The sequence below is a fragment of the Rhineura floridana genome, chromosome 6 (assembly GCF_030035675.1).
Source record: "Rhineura floridana isolate rRhiFlo1 chromosome 6, rRhiFlo1.hap2, whole genome shotgun sequence".
Lineage (NCBI taxonomy): Eukaryota > Metazoa > Chordata > Lepidosauria > Squamata > Rhineuridae > Rhineura > Rhineura floridana.
This window is the reverse complement of record NC_084485.1, coordinates 63,351,376-63,366,141: the sequence shown is the minus strand read 5'-3', so window position 1 is coordinate 63,366,141 and position 14,766 is coordinate 63,351,376. Positions and strand designations below refer to the sequence as shown.

General features: G+C 40.6%; 1 protein-coding gene across 1 annotated transcript in view; it reads left to right on the top strand.

The window, feature by feature from the left end:
- Window positions 1-14,766, top strand: part of CR1 (complement C3b/C4b receptor 1 (Knops blood group)) — a 296,948-nt gene that overhangs the window by 160,651 nt on the left and 121,531 nt on the right. The window contains exons 35-40 of the mRNA XM_061630611.1: window positions 7,925-8,116; window positions 8,847-9,026; window positions 9,857-10,039; window positions 11,235-11,417; window positions 11,881-12,063; window positions 12,152-12,280. Coding sequence (XP_061486595.1) covers window positions 7,925-8,116; window positions 8,847-9,026; window positions 9,857-10,039; window positions 11,235-11,417; window positions 11,881-12,063; window positions 12,152-12,280 — 1,050 coding nt within the window. The remainder of the gene's footprint in view (window positions 1-7,924; window positions 8,117-8,846; window positions 9,027-9,856; window positions 10,040-11,234; window positions 11,418-11,880; window positions 12,064-12,151; window positions 12,281-14,766) is intronic.

The window sequence follows — 14,766 nt, the reverse complement described above, 5'->3', positions numbered from 1 at the left end:
GATGTTGCTACACTATAGCTTCTGTCATCCCTGACCATTACCAGTGCTGGCTCAGGCTGATGGGAATTTGGGAGGCCAACAATATCTGAAAGGCCACACAGCTTCTCCACCCCTGCTCTTCTCAAAAGAATAAATGGACTCAATTCTGATGTCAGAAATTGCATTATTAAAAATCAGTACAGGAATATTTCAACCTTCCAGGACACTCTGCAACTGATCTTAAAGTGACAATTCTTGAACAAAAGATCTTCAAAGGCAGTCAGCAACAGGAAACTGTTGCATTACAATTCATCAAGAGGTTTACTTCTATCATATGTGGCTTGAAAAGGGATAAAAAGTTAAACCATACTACATGCATTTAGTAGCTTGTCAATGCTAGGTTGTCTGTTATCAGCAATAATGTAATTATCACTCTTTTTACTTCTTGAATTTATTTTCTCTCTAGCCTCACTGTTTATAGACCGCATGTGACGCCCTTCCCTGGCTCTCCCTGTCAGGTTCCTACCTGCTTGTGGTTACTGCCTGTCACTAGGCACCACCAGGGACTCCACCAGTCTGGACTGTCCTTTTTTATGGTTTCTCTCCCCGCTCTAGCACAGATCTCAACAGATCCCCCTGCTAGGCAGCATCACCAGTCACGTCCTATAACCAGTATTCCCAGAGACTCTGCCTGAGTCTCTCTATCAGGTTACCTCTGTGACTGCGTGCTTAAGCTGTCCCACTCTCTTTGATCTTTATATATAAAGCATACGATCCTGGTTTGCTCTGAATACTTGTGGTGCTATATTTCCCTTCACCGCTGCCACCATTTGTTTCCCTTCAGCCTTGGTATCTACCTTACCCTCCCTTCTGGTCTGTGCAACCCCAGCCAAGGATCAGGCCTTTGGTAAACCAAATATATTTATTAAACAACAGAGATAACAAGGTTTCTTTATAAAGGCACTTAAGCATATGGTTTCATCTATTCCTTTTTTATCATTAATTTTTATTCAAATTTTCAAAGACAAAAAACAAAACAAAACAAAAATAATTAAACAATAAAATAAAATGTTGACTTCCGATTTGTCGCAGATCAGTTATAGGTCTACAATATATAACAATCCTGTCTCTTAAATTATATTATAAAATCACTTTCCTCCAGTAGTTATCTTAATTAATCATCAAATCTCATAAACATTATTTTATTCTTTCCACAAAAAGTCAAAGAGAGGTTTCAATTCCTTGAGAGATATATCTTTCAATTTTTCTCCAAATAAACATGTCGATTAATTCATCTCGTTCAAATCTATTAGGTCCAATAATTTCAATAGCCATTCTTCCATTATCAATGTTAATTCCATCTTCCATCTTCAATAATCCTGTTAAGTCCAGTAATTTCAGTAGCCATTCTTCCATTATCAGTATCCCATAATAATCTTGTTGTCATAGCCATAGTCCAAATAAACATATCGATTAATCCATCTCATCAAATCTGTTAGGTCCAATAATTTCAATAGCCATTCTTCCATTATCAATATTAATTCCATCTTCCATCTTCAATAGTCCTGTTCAGTCCAGTAATTTCAGTATCCATTCTTCCATTATCAGTATCCCATAATAATCTTGCTGTCATAGCCATAGTCATATAATAAGAGTCTGATGGGAATTTCCTTTATCACAAATATTTCCTTGCCATCAATTCTGAATATGTTGCTGAAATATTGTTGTAAAGTCATATCTCTGTTCTTCTTTTTTACAAAATGTACTGGCTCATCTCTTGAGAATTTTTCCATTGTCACATATCTGTAGTTAATTCCATAGATTTTTTCTATGTCAAGCTCCATCACATCATTCCAGTCCAGAAAATTATCCAAGACCTTGATAACTTTATCTCTAATATCTTCATTAATTTCTTCAGAGACAACGTTGAATTCCAAACAATAAACTTTGTTTCTAATATCCATAAACTCCAAATCTTTTTCCAATTCCACATTTGTTCCAATCTCCAGGGCTTGTATCTTCCCTTTAATTTTTCTTTTCTCATCTCTAATCTCATCAATCTCCTCTCTCACAACATCCCCTGTTTCTTTAAGCTCCTGCGTCATTTTGCCAAATTCAATATTCATCTCCTGTCTACCCTGTCTCAGGGTTTGTTTCGTTGTCTCAATCTCATCCATTATTTTCTGAAACATAATTTCTTCCATGGTCTCAGCCACTTTCCTGATTGCCATTCTTAAAACCACGAAAACAAAAATTATTTCAGCCACAATTGGGTTAATATTCCAGGCTTGATGACATCACAGTGTAGACAGTACAGCTTGCCTTATCTCTTATATGTTCAGGAATACAAAACAAATTTAGTTCCCAGCTTCAAAACAGTTAGTGGCGTCTTGAACAAGTAGATTCGTCAAAATGAAATAGACCAAAAAGAAAATAGTCCCGGACATATAATACTCCAAAGTTCATAAATCAAATTTATTTATTTATTTTCCTCCTCAAAATAGAAATCCCTCTTCCGTTTGTATCTTTAGAATGCACTTCCAGGCCAGCTTTTTGCAATAAAAACAAAGATAAGCTTTTTCAATTTCTTTCCTCCTTAATTTCGTGAATAAAAGAGAAGAGTTATAACTCACCCAGAAATTCTTTATAGCTGATTCATTGACAAATCTCTTTTAGCTGCAACAATTTAAACCAAGTGGAAAAAAAATAGAAAGAAGGATGCTTGCCTGTTAAAGTCCGTTTTTCTTTGAAGAAAAGATAAACGTGTCGCTTAATCAGTTAGAGCTTGTTGAAAATCCGTCCGGCATTGTTGGCTGAACCTTCTCTCATAAATTAATGAAATCCAGTCCTCCCAACAAAAACAGGCTTTTGTGGTTAATCTCTACGTTTCTCCCTGCCCGGGAGAAAATCTTTACCAGTCAAAAAGAACGTTCTGACTGATTTTAAAACTGAAAAAGCTTCTTCTGAGACGAGAGCTCATCTCAAAAAGCAGGCACAAAAAGCAGGCACCCTTCCCGGAAGTCTCGGTTTCATCTATTCCTGAGGTACTGGTCTTAGTATTAATCCGAACTCCACACTCTCCCCACATCCACCAACTCACCACACAATCTCCTCTCAAAACCCACCAAAACAACCCTCTCAAGTCCACCAACGTCCCCCCAGATTTAACTGTCATTCTTCCTTTTATACTTTCAGCCATTCAAAACACTCAGCCAATCATCCAGCATTCTATTGCCCATTCACTCCCCCTTCCTCTTTCATTCCACTTACCATGTATCTCCTATACAAAGAGCACTTACCATATTTACACTAATACAGGATCATCACATTTCCCCCCCCCTTAATGTGTGGGTATATATAGATGTGTATACACACACACATATTATACAGCCACAAGCGTCTGCATACTATAGTCAGCATGGATTTTTCACTTTCCACAATGTTAAATTGAAAATTCCCCCCATGCCATTCTGATGCTTTCCATAAGCTCATTTCAAAACAAAACTTTACTAAACTTATAGTCTTGAACTTAGAAATGCTTGCTTAACAACCTTCTAAATTTTCATGGAGATACACAAAACAGTCAGAGAGAATAGAGAGTTCAAAGTGTCAAAAGAGAGAAAAAACAGACCCCATTTGGACTTTTTCTGTCGGAGTTCTCCTAATCTGTTGAAATAAATTAAAAATCAGCCATGTTCACAGAATACCTCTGATCCTATTACTAACCTTTCCCCATACTCTAACCTTCATCTTTTGCAGTTTAAAAGTTAAAAAAATGCCTGGCTGATTTTTAATTAAGAAATTTAGCATTGAACTGAATTACAGTGTTGGGCATGCTCAGTAAGAACCATCTGTCAGTGTTCTAAAAGCCAGACTCACAGCTGCTGGGCTTGCCTAATCAGGGGGCCACACCCACACCTGACCTTTATTTCACTTTAGACAGTCATGGCTTCCCCCAAAGAATCCTGGGAAGTGTAGTTTGTGAAGGGTGCTGAGAGGAGACTCCTATTCCTCTGACAGAATTCCAGTGGCCAGAGTGATTTAACAGTCAGCTGCTCTGATTGGAGCTCTGTGAGGGGAACAGGGCATCTCCTAGCAACTTTCAGCACCCTTCACTAACGACACTTCCCAGGATTCTTTCAGTCTTTCTTTTTAACTAGAGGTATTGTCTTTTTGCATTCTTCCCTGATAATGTCTCTGACTTCACTCCATATTTCTTCTGGTTTTCTATCAGCTGAGTTTAAAGCCTCAAGTCTGTTCCATATTTGATCTTTATATTCTTCTGGGAAGTTATTTAAATTGCATTTTGGCATTATGATAGCTTTGTTGTTCTTCTTTAGCTTTAGTCTGATTTTTGATACAATCAGTTCATTATTTGTACCATCTGCTCCTGGTCTTGTTTTCACAGCGAGTATGGAACGTCTCCATCTTCTGCTATCAATTATATAATCAATTTGATTCCTGTATTGACCATTTGGTGATGTCCACGTGTTCAGTCATCTTTTGAGTTGCTCAAAAAATGTGTTTGCAAGAAACTAATTATTGGCTTCACAGAATTCAATAAGTCTTTCTCCTGCTTCATTTCTGTCTCCTAAGCCCCATTTCCCCACAATTCCTAGTTCATCTCTGTTCCCTACTTTTGCATTCCAGTCCCCCATGATTACCAGCACATCTTGTTTTGATGTGTGATCAATTTCTTCCTGTATTTCTGTGTAAAATCTCTGCAGTTCCTCTTCTTCTGAGTTTGCCGTTGGAGCATAGACTTGGATGATGGTTATGTTAATAGGTTTCCCTTTTAATCTCATTGATATCACTCACTCAGACCTTGCATTGTAGCACCTATTTGCTTTTGCTACCTCACTATTAAAGCAACCGGGTTTCTTCTTAATTTCTCATTTCCTGCATAAAATATTTTGTAGTTGCCTGATTGAAAATGTCTCATTCCTGTCCACTTTAATTCACTCACACCAAGTATTGTAATGTTGATACGTTCCATTTCTTGCTTGACAATTTCTAACTTTCCCTGATTCATGCTTCTCACATTCCATGTTCCTATTGTGTGCATTGTACAACTCCGGACTCTTCTTTTGCATCTGTGCACATCAGCCTCTGGGCTTCCTTTCGGCTTTGACCCAGCTGCGTCATTAGTCTCAGCGCTACTCATACTTTTCCTTTTTTCTTCCCCAGTAGCTTGGTGAGTGCCTTCTAACTTGGAGGTCTCATTTTCCAGCACTATCTCGTGTTGCATTTTGGATACTCTGTTCATAGGGTTTTCGTGGTAAGAGATATTTAGAGGTAGTTTACCATTGCCTTCCTCTGAGTTTGGATGAGTCTTAGTCTGGTGTCTCAGCTTTGATCATTCCGCCTTGGGTGCCCCTGCTAGGAGTCTAGCCTCTTGGTCTAGATTCCTGACGGCATTGCTCTCAGCTTCTTCAACACTCTCAACCCCCCTTCCACGTTAAGGTGTGCATCCTAGACAAAGCTTGGAAAAGTTACTTTTTTGAACTACAACTCCCATCAGCCCCAGCCAGCATGCACTGGCTGGGGCTGATGGGAGTTGTAGTTCAAAAAAGTAACTTTTCCAAGCTCTGATCCTAGAGGGGGAGTATGCTGAGTAATATTCCAATCAATGCCCATCAGCCTAGATCTAGTGAGGGAGCTCTTCAAAAATCATATGATGACTGGAAAATTAAAGAGATTCTTGCAATCATAATCTGAAAATAATTTTATTTGCACTTGTATTTTATAGGCTTTTGAGCAGCTTACCATTACCTTTGCATTTTTATATGCAACCTGGGGGATAAATTAAGGGTGCACTCCAACTCATATTTACATCAGTCTGAGGGGTGTTAGATGCAACAGACTCCTGACTCAGCCGGCAAGTCCTGGCTCTGCCAGCAGAAGCCCCTTGCCTTGGCTCAGCCGTAGCGGAACCAGGACCCTGCCAGCTCAGCCAGGGGGGCCACCCGGAAAGCCCAGCTTGGTGGAAGGAGTGCCAGCTTACTGGAGGAGGGGCCGTGGGGGGGACTTACACACTATCTGACTCCCATTTGGAGTGTTCTTGTGGGTCCCATTCTTGGCCAAAGTTATGCTGAGGAAAAGAAAATAATCATAATGGAAGTCAATGAGGATCGCTTACTCGCCATTAGGGGTATTTGTGAGAGATGGCTTTTCCTTTTGCATTCATATGCGCAGCTTCTGGCTGAGCAAACTTTCCGCCAGCCCGGCAACTCCCAAACAGTAAATGGATGCCGTGGAGTTTCCTGCCAGCTCCTCTTCCACTGGCTTCCCCTGAGTTGGACTGCTCTGTAAATAGCTAAATTAAAAAATTTTACAACTACCACTTAACTCAAAAGGGAATGTTATTATTCACATTTATATATCACTCAAATCAAATAGGGTTGTACTTTTGACTTTTGTGCTAGTTGGCACTGAAATACCTACTCTCCACAATCCGTCCATCAAATGTTCTGTTTCAATGTGAATTCAGGAAAATGTGAATATACTGTTTCTAATTAGTCAGCATCACACTCGTGTGGCAAGGTTACATATCACAGGAAGTCTGTGGCAAGGCATGCAGTATCACGAATATATGTGAACTCATTTGAGAATAGTGGAAAGCCTCATTGCCCAGACTTACGCTATACATGACAAGAATGTTTGAATAATGTTGCTATTTTCTTTCACATTTAGTATTTAGGTACCTACTATCCCTTAAATTGTCTTCACAGAATTTTTGTTAAATACCTTATTGTTGACTGGAGTTCCTTTCAATTTTCTTTTCCAACTGGAGAGCATTAAACTTCTCTCTTCTAGTTTTATCAGCAAAAAGAAACTAATTCTCTATCATATGCTCCTTTAATCTGCAAGAAGAAACTAATTCTTTATCATATGCTTCTCAGTTGCATTTTTCCTAAGCTGATTAACCTTTCCTCTTAAGGAGAAAGGTCTGTTTCTCTTCTGGCCTTCACATTTTTTAAAATTTACTTTTATGTCACATGAAATTACACTTCCTGTATAGTTCTTTTGGTGTTTTTAAGTAGTCTAATGTAGCTTGCATGACATGTAGTCACTAATGAAAACCTGAAATGGATTCCATCCATTGTAGTTCTTCTGCTTTGACTATGTAATCTCCATGGCAGATTATCAAACTCCAGATGTAAAGTATTATTTTCCTCCCATTAACTGTTGGTCATATTTTGTGGCTAATCTTATTTTAGTTGTCATGAATATTACATATGCTCAGGGCCGGCTCCAGGAATGCTGGGGCCCTTGGGCATTAGTCTGCCCCGGGCCCCTCCGTTCCCCTTCTGTGATCCCGCGGATTGCAAGACAAGACCTTCCAAGCCACCCGCCACCCCTCTGCCATCCCCCCCGCTTCACCTACCTTTCTCTGCTGTTCATTGCAGCTGCAAGCACTACGCGCACATGGTTGCCATCAATCAAGATGGCGGCTGAGGTTTCCGTAAGGGACTGAAGCCTCTGCTGCCATCTTGGTTGATGGCATTCAGTGCGCGCATTGCTGCCATCAACCAAGATGGCGGCAGAGGCTTCAGTCCCTTACAGAAACCTTGGCCACCATCTTGATTGATGGAAACCCTGTGCACGCAGTGCGCGCAGCCACAAAGAACAGCAGAGAAAGGTAGGTGAAGTGGGGGGGATGGCGGGTGGCTTGGAATGTTTTGTCTTGCGATCCACAGCATGGCTCATGCTGCGGATCACAGAAGGGGAGTGGAGGGCCCGTCAGGGACCCCCCAGGGGCTCCTGTAGCTGCAGGGCCCTTCGGCCAGTGCCCAACCTGGCCACCCCTTAGAACTGGCCCTGCATATGCTGCTGTTTTTACGCATTGGTTCCAACAGTTGCAGAGTGTGAGTCCTTTTGAAAGCAGAAGATGCCATTTATATTATACATTTATCTTTAATATATACTTGCTCCCTCTCTCTAGGTATTTCATGTTCTTCACCACCAGATATTCCCCATGGCCGGCACACTGGGAGATATATGAATGAATTTTCCTATGGGACAGCTGTAACTTACACCTGTGAAAAAGACTACCCCCTTGTTGGAAATGCCTCTATTTACTGTACTACTGAGGATGGGTTAAATGGAATTTGGTACGGCCATGCACATTGTGGAGGTGTGGTTTTCAAATCATCTTTACTCTTTTATTGATTATACAAAGAGCACGATAATTTAGCAAAATTGTAGCAATCATTTTCCTTTTAGTTTCCCAAAAGTAGAATCTTTAGCTATATGTATTCCTGTCCATAAGAAAAAATAAAATCCATTTTATGGCAATGCCTTTGTTAGGCAAACCAAAATGTCTCAAAATAATATGCAAGTTGCTTTTGAGTCCTCTACATCAGACTAGATTGTAGGGGAGGGAAAAAGTTAGCTGATATTGAAGCCTCAGAGTCTGCATTTAGTCACAGTGTGAAGATGGAACATGAGAGGTGGTAGCAGACATTAGGGATGAGTGAGAATTTCGATTCAGTTCACATTTCAAGCAGAATTTATCAAATCCACAATTTCCGAAACAATATGAGGACCGAAACACAGCCATCGTTTGAAATTTGCATTTATTGGAATTTTGGGATGTATTAGGAAAAATTGCTTGACAAAATGTGTTCTTTAGGTAAATGTGTTTAACTTAAGTCAGTTGACTAAATGCTGATGAATTTTCGTGAGGATTTTTTTAAAAAATCACAAATTGCTGCAGAACTGAATTTAAGACTGAAAAAATGAAACTGAGAGAACCAAAATTCCTTTCATCCCTGAGGCACATCTGAAAATTATATGACAGGTCCCAGATGTTGATCATCTTTATTTTCTAGGTAATTGATATATCTTCCTCTCTCTTTCAACAGTGCAGTGCCCCACACCTCAAATGATCACTAATGGGAAATACAGCATTCAGCAATCAAAAGGTTTTACTAATGGAGTGTTTGTAGAATACAGTTGTCATCCAGGATACGACCTTGTAGGAGACGCTAGAATTTTTTGTACAGCCTCTGGATCTTGGAACTCCTCAGTACCTACCTGCAAAGGTGAGTCAGTCTTTTTATTTCAAGCATAGTATGGAAATCATACAAAAAAACTGAAAATGTTGCTAGGAAAGACAACATTTCATACCTGACACTCTGTGTAAAGAAAGTGGAGTTCGTGACAGAGGGAAATAAGAACTTATGGCTCATTTATGGCTATTCATTTGTATGAGCAGTGTTTCACTTTCCATAATAAACCTTTGTCTCTTGGAGGGTTCTGTTGGAGTACTGGCTTCATTAATTGGTCATTTGAATCCAATATCCAATGAAATGTGAGAAAGATTTGGATGTGTTAGTTTCTTTGCCCCTGCATCTCTTGAGAAGTCTCAAACTGTGCTCAGAGATCCTCTAGCACCCCGGGAAATGCAGTCGGGCTCTGCAGGACATTATGGAGATTCTGGAAGTTACCTTGATGATCAGCGGTAGCTCCAGACGCTCCAGATTAAGAACTCATTGGCAGAATCAAGAATAATTCAGGAATACATCTACGGCACAAAGAAAGGGGAAGTGGCTCAATGCAGCCTCATTTTTCTCTTCGCTGTGTTGTGGCTAGTGGTGGGTTTGTGTGAATACATACAACTGCATTCAGTCACAGACTGTAGAGTCACATTATTTTTTCTCCTCTTAACTATTTTAAAGGACATAAATATGTACAACAAAGATCAAAAATACAAAAGAAAAGAACAAAACACGCAGAACGAAACTGGTTTAATCCAGCAATGTTTAAAAATCTGATGTGGAAAGCTCTCTCTCTCTCTCTCTCTCTCTCTCTCTCTCTCCCCCCCCCTTATATGTGCCTGAGGACCATGACCTTCTCCCCTTGTTTCTTTCAGTGATACAGTGCCCTTCACCTCCAAAAGTCCAACATGGAAAGTACAGTACCCTGGGAACAGCACAATATATTAGTGGAAAATCTGTAAAATACAGCTGTGACCCTGGTTATGTACTAATAGGAGAGGCAATTATATATTGCACAGCATCTGGAGTATGGAGTCTTCCTGTTCCATGCTGTGAAGGCAAGTATACAGTGGATTTTCATTTTGGCTCTGTATAGACTAGCCACAAAACCAAATGATAGGTAATCTCACTGGAAAAAGAAGGGAAATGCACTCGCTCTAGTTTGATTAATGAACATAAATATAACCATGTTTTTTTGTTAACACTTCCTGTGGGAAGAGTGGTGAGCCTGTGGCTCTCCAAACAGTTTGAACTTCAACTCCCATCATGCATAGCCATCCAGCAAGCCACAGGTTCACCATTCCTGTCTTACAGTGCTTTGTCTAATTGTTACCTTACCATGATGCATATTGATAAACTTCTCCTCTTAGTAAAGCATAGGCCAGTAGCGGGCAGTGTGGTGGGGCTGCACTGTTTACGTGGCTTCTCTTCAATTGAATCACTGCTGCATTGGTATGGAGAGGGGGAGGAGCAAGGCAGTAGTGAGGTCCACGCAGTGCAAATGTACTGGCAGAGTCAATTTGGTGCTCCTGCCAGTGAGTTTGCACTGTGCTTACCTTGCCACTGCATCCCTCTTCATCCCAGTATGTAGCAGTGACTTGGCCAGAGGCAGGTCAAGGAAATGACACAGCCCCATGGCACTGTCCGTTACTGAGTATAGGTGCTCTGCAGTTTTTCTCATTGCTTGCTGCCTCCACAGCTTTCTGCAATGGGGGAAAGTTTGCTCAGAATATTCTTGTAGTATGAGAGCTTCTTGTGTGCCATAAAAAGATTACAGTGAAGCCACAGAGGACATAAAAACACATGAAAAGCTTGCTGGATCAGGCCAATAGCCCATCTAGTCCAGCACCCTGTTTCCCCAGTGGCCAACCAGATGCCTATGAGAAGCCTGCAAGCAGGACCTGAGTGTAAGAGCACTCTCCCCACTTCTGATTCTCATCAACGACATTCAGGAGTCATAATTGGTTACAGAAGAAACAGAACAAGCAAGAAGAAATATCAACTGATTCCAGGGCATTCCTAACCCGACCTGGAGGATGAGCTTTTGGAGTGTGTGTGTGTGTGTGGGGGGGTATATTGTCGTAATGAAAGGTACAAACATGATTCCATATGTCTGCCATGATATGGGTGATGTCTGACTTAAGCAAATCAGGTACACTGAATGAGCATAGCTGAGACTCTAACTAGATAAATTATGACTCCTTGAAGGCAGTGCACACTTTTCTATCTTAACCCTTTTTCTTCTCCTTTTAGAACTTCAATGCCAGCCACCCCCAAATGTCCAAAATGGGACTCACAGCAACCAGGAATCATCAGTATTCACCACTGGAATGTTTGTGAAGTACACGTGTGAGCCTGGCTACTCACTTACTGGACAGGCAACTATTTATTGCACAACCTCTGGCACATGGAGTCCTGCTGCCCCACACTGTGAAGGTTAGTGTTTTACTCACTGGCACTGGCGGCTTTTTTCCCCAGTGCATAGAACATGCTGTCTTAAGGGCAACATGCCATACAATGATTCAGGCTACAGCCTTTTAAAAACAATGTCAGCGCTTCTGGACCAGGCATACTGTTTCTGAGCCTGGATCTCCATGGAAGGGTTTCCACAGGTAGAACTGGGGTGGAACCCCCATGGCTGACAGGAAGAGCTTCCATAGGTAGAACTGGGGTGGCACAGTTCTGGTGTGCCTGCAGAATTGACAGCACAACTGGTGTTTTATCCTGTGATGTTAATGACCAGCAGGGATTTGATTACTAAGGAAGCATAGGCTAGATATAAACTATAGATTTTGCGGTAGTAAAGGAACTGTATTTAGTACTTGCATCAAGAGTTGAAGGGTTAATACTGAGCCCATCAATCTATTAGAAGCACGACACTCATGTAAATTTACTTTAGCATTACAGTGTCCCCCGCCTCCGCCTATTCCCAATGGTGATCACAACAGCAAGGGTCTAGCACAGTTTGCTATTGGAAGATATGTGAATTACAGTTGCCATCGTGGCTACTTGTTACACGGGAAGGCTTTCAGCCAGTGCACAACTTCTGGAGCATGGAGTCAGCCTCTACCCCATTGTGAAGGTATTGTATTTTCCTGCCTAACCTTGTCTGTTATAAACAGAGCAATTAATATTGAGAAATTCTCAACGGGCTTTTTTTGTTTTTGCAGTTATGCATTGTCCACTGCCCCCTAGGACTGTCCATGGAAAGCATATTGGAGAAAACTTCACGTTTGGGAATTCTGTAATATACATTTGTGATGCAGGCTATTCCCTCGTTGGAGAGCATGTGGTTACCTGTATTTTGGAAAGCTCAAACTCTGTGAACTGGAGCAGACCTCCAAAGTGCAAAGGTTCTTTTTAATTTTGTTGTACAACCACTGTCCCTGATCCATGCAAACACCTGCTTGTAGTGTATCTCTAGCATAGGTGTGGATTGGTGAGTGCAGGACAGTTGTCATATTTTAGTAGCTCTTATAGTTTTATAGCTGGGGAAAAAACAACTCTTCTCTGGTAGTTATTCAGTATTGAAATATGTTATCCTTAGGGTGTACATTTATCTTGTGAAGGGATGCTAAATATCACATTCTGGTTAGATGCACATGTAAATGACCATCCCATATGACATAGCATCCAGTAATGACCTACATGTATGGAAAACCGATCTTTGGATCTGACCTTTTGGCCCATGCGTAACAGTACTGTTTCCGACAAGGCTGTCCCTCTTCATGTGAATATACAGGGTCTAGGGTTCTTCCTTTCTCCCTTCACCCATGTCTACCCAGAGTCCTTGTATGTCGAACGTTAGTTCACCTAAGCTCACAGGTTATCAACAGCAGTTGTCAGAAGGTAGGCAGATCATAGAGGAGACCCCACTCAAGGATTCTTGAGTCTTGGGAGGTACCAGAAATTTCTATTTGCGAGTCAGACTTCAGATAGCAGAATAATCTTTATAATATATGCTATTTATTCATATCTTGCACACTACAGCTAATAAAATGCATTCTAAGTGGCTTTAGCAAGCATAGCAGAATCAGAAAATAGGAATACATATCTGCAAGAAAGAAATTGCTGGATATCTATTTAACACCAAAGTATAAGATTTTGAAGGCATATTTCACTTAATCAAGTTACAATAGATGGAAGGACTGGGTTACAACTCACAGTCTTGTTACAGAGCCAAAGGTACAAAATAAATGGAAATACATCTCCATCAGATATCATGGATAGAATATATGGATAGTTCTCCTGCTTTCTCTTATCCTCTCTCTCTGATCTCCTTTGATCAGAAAGTGTATAGAAGTCGAGCTTTTACAGCAGTCACTACTCTCAACTCCAGCTGGAGTGAGGGTCCCATGGTTTTATTAGCTATGCTGCCTTCAATCAGCAGCATTATATGTAAGGGCTGCCTGCTAGAAGCTGTGTCAGCTGCCTGTCTGTGGGCTGCTTGCTAGAAGCAGCATCAGTCTACTAGTGACCTGCTGGAGGCAGCAATCAATGGATCTAGAGATAACAACCATACAAAGAGTTTAATCATTTTGTACTTTGCTCTTGTAGGAAAATTACTGCTTTACTCAGAAGCGGGGGGAGGGCAAAGCCTAGTTTTAAAAAGGAATTTTTTTACTCTCTGGCTCATTTGCAAAATTGCATACCTTGAAACAAGCAAACTATATAAGCTATTCCAGCAATTCTTAATAATATTTATTCCCAATATTTGGACTGCCCCATTACAGTACCTAATATGGCTTTGTGTTATTTTGTGACTAATTCCACTTTGCTAATAAAACTTGGCTTCAGCGTTGGTCTTGCCATTAAAGAATGTACTTGCAATGCAATGAACAAATTAGTAGCATTTATAGGTTAAGGGCTGGGGTGTAAAACCAACTTTTGGATAGTAATTTTATATTGAAATATTTTCGCCATAGGGTGTCTTGTACCTGAAGGGATTGCCAATGGGAAACATGATTCTGAAAGTCTGAAAGATTTTCCTTATGGCTCCTACGTGACTTTCCATTGTGACCCAGGCTACTTTCTTACTGGAGCAGCAACAATACATTGTCTGTCTTCTGGAACATGGGATCAACCTGTCCCTCACTGTAAAGGCAAACAATGTAAAGGCATATTTTACTTTTCCCATCCCAAGGACTGTAACAATAATATAAGGGGTGCACAACTGACTACTTGGAAGGCCACTAAACCATCACCTACTCTATATTTTGTCTATTAGATAAAATTACTGTTATAAATTGGGCAAACTGAATGCAGAAGTTGAACGAAAAATATATAGCCATTGTTCTCTGTTGGCTATACCTGGCCACTGTAAGAAACATATATGGTTTTACATCCATAAGCAAGAGACTCTCTTTGTATGTATGAGACCCAAGGTTCCATCTACACAGCATTTCGAAAAAGGAAAACATAATTTCTTCAGTCTTTAACATCAGGGGAGCATTTTTCTACCCAAGCTAGTGACACAAATGGTTGAGAAAATTATTTTGAGTCACATTTATTAATACAAATAAATAACTTTGAAATACTAATCAGTGAGTGAAATTCATCGTATAATTAGGCTCCAGCATCCTGTGAAGCCCATAGATTTCGTGATGGCCAAAGCAAGTACATCATTAAACTTCTGGACATGATTCCTGGGATCAGATCTAGAAGGGTGGCTATGAAAAGAGGTGCTGAGCACTGTACTTCAGCATCCCCTAAAAACAACCTAAGGAATGCTGGGGCACACTTCTCAGGTCACACAGCCGCCTTGGGAGCCAATCCTGGAAGCAGT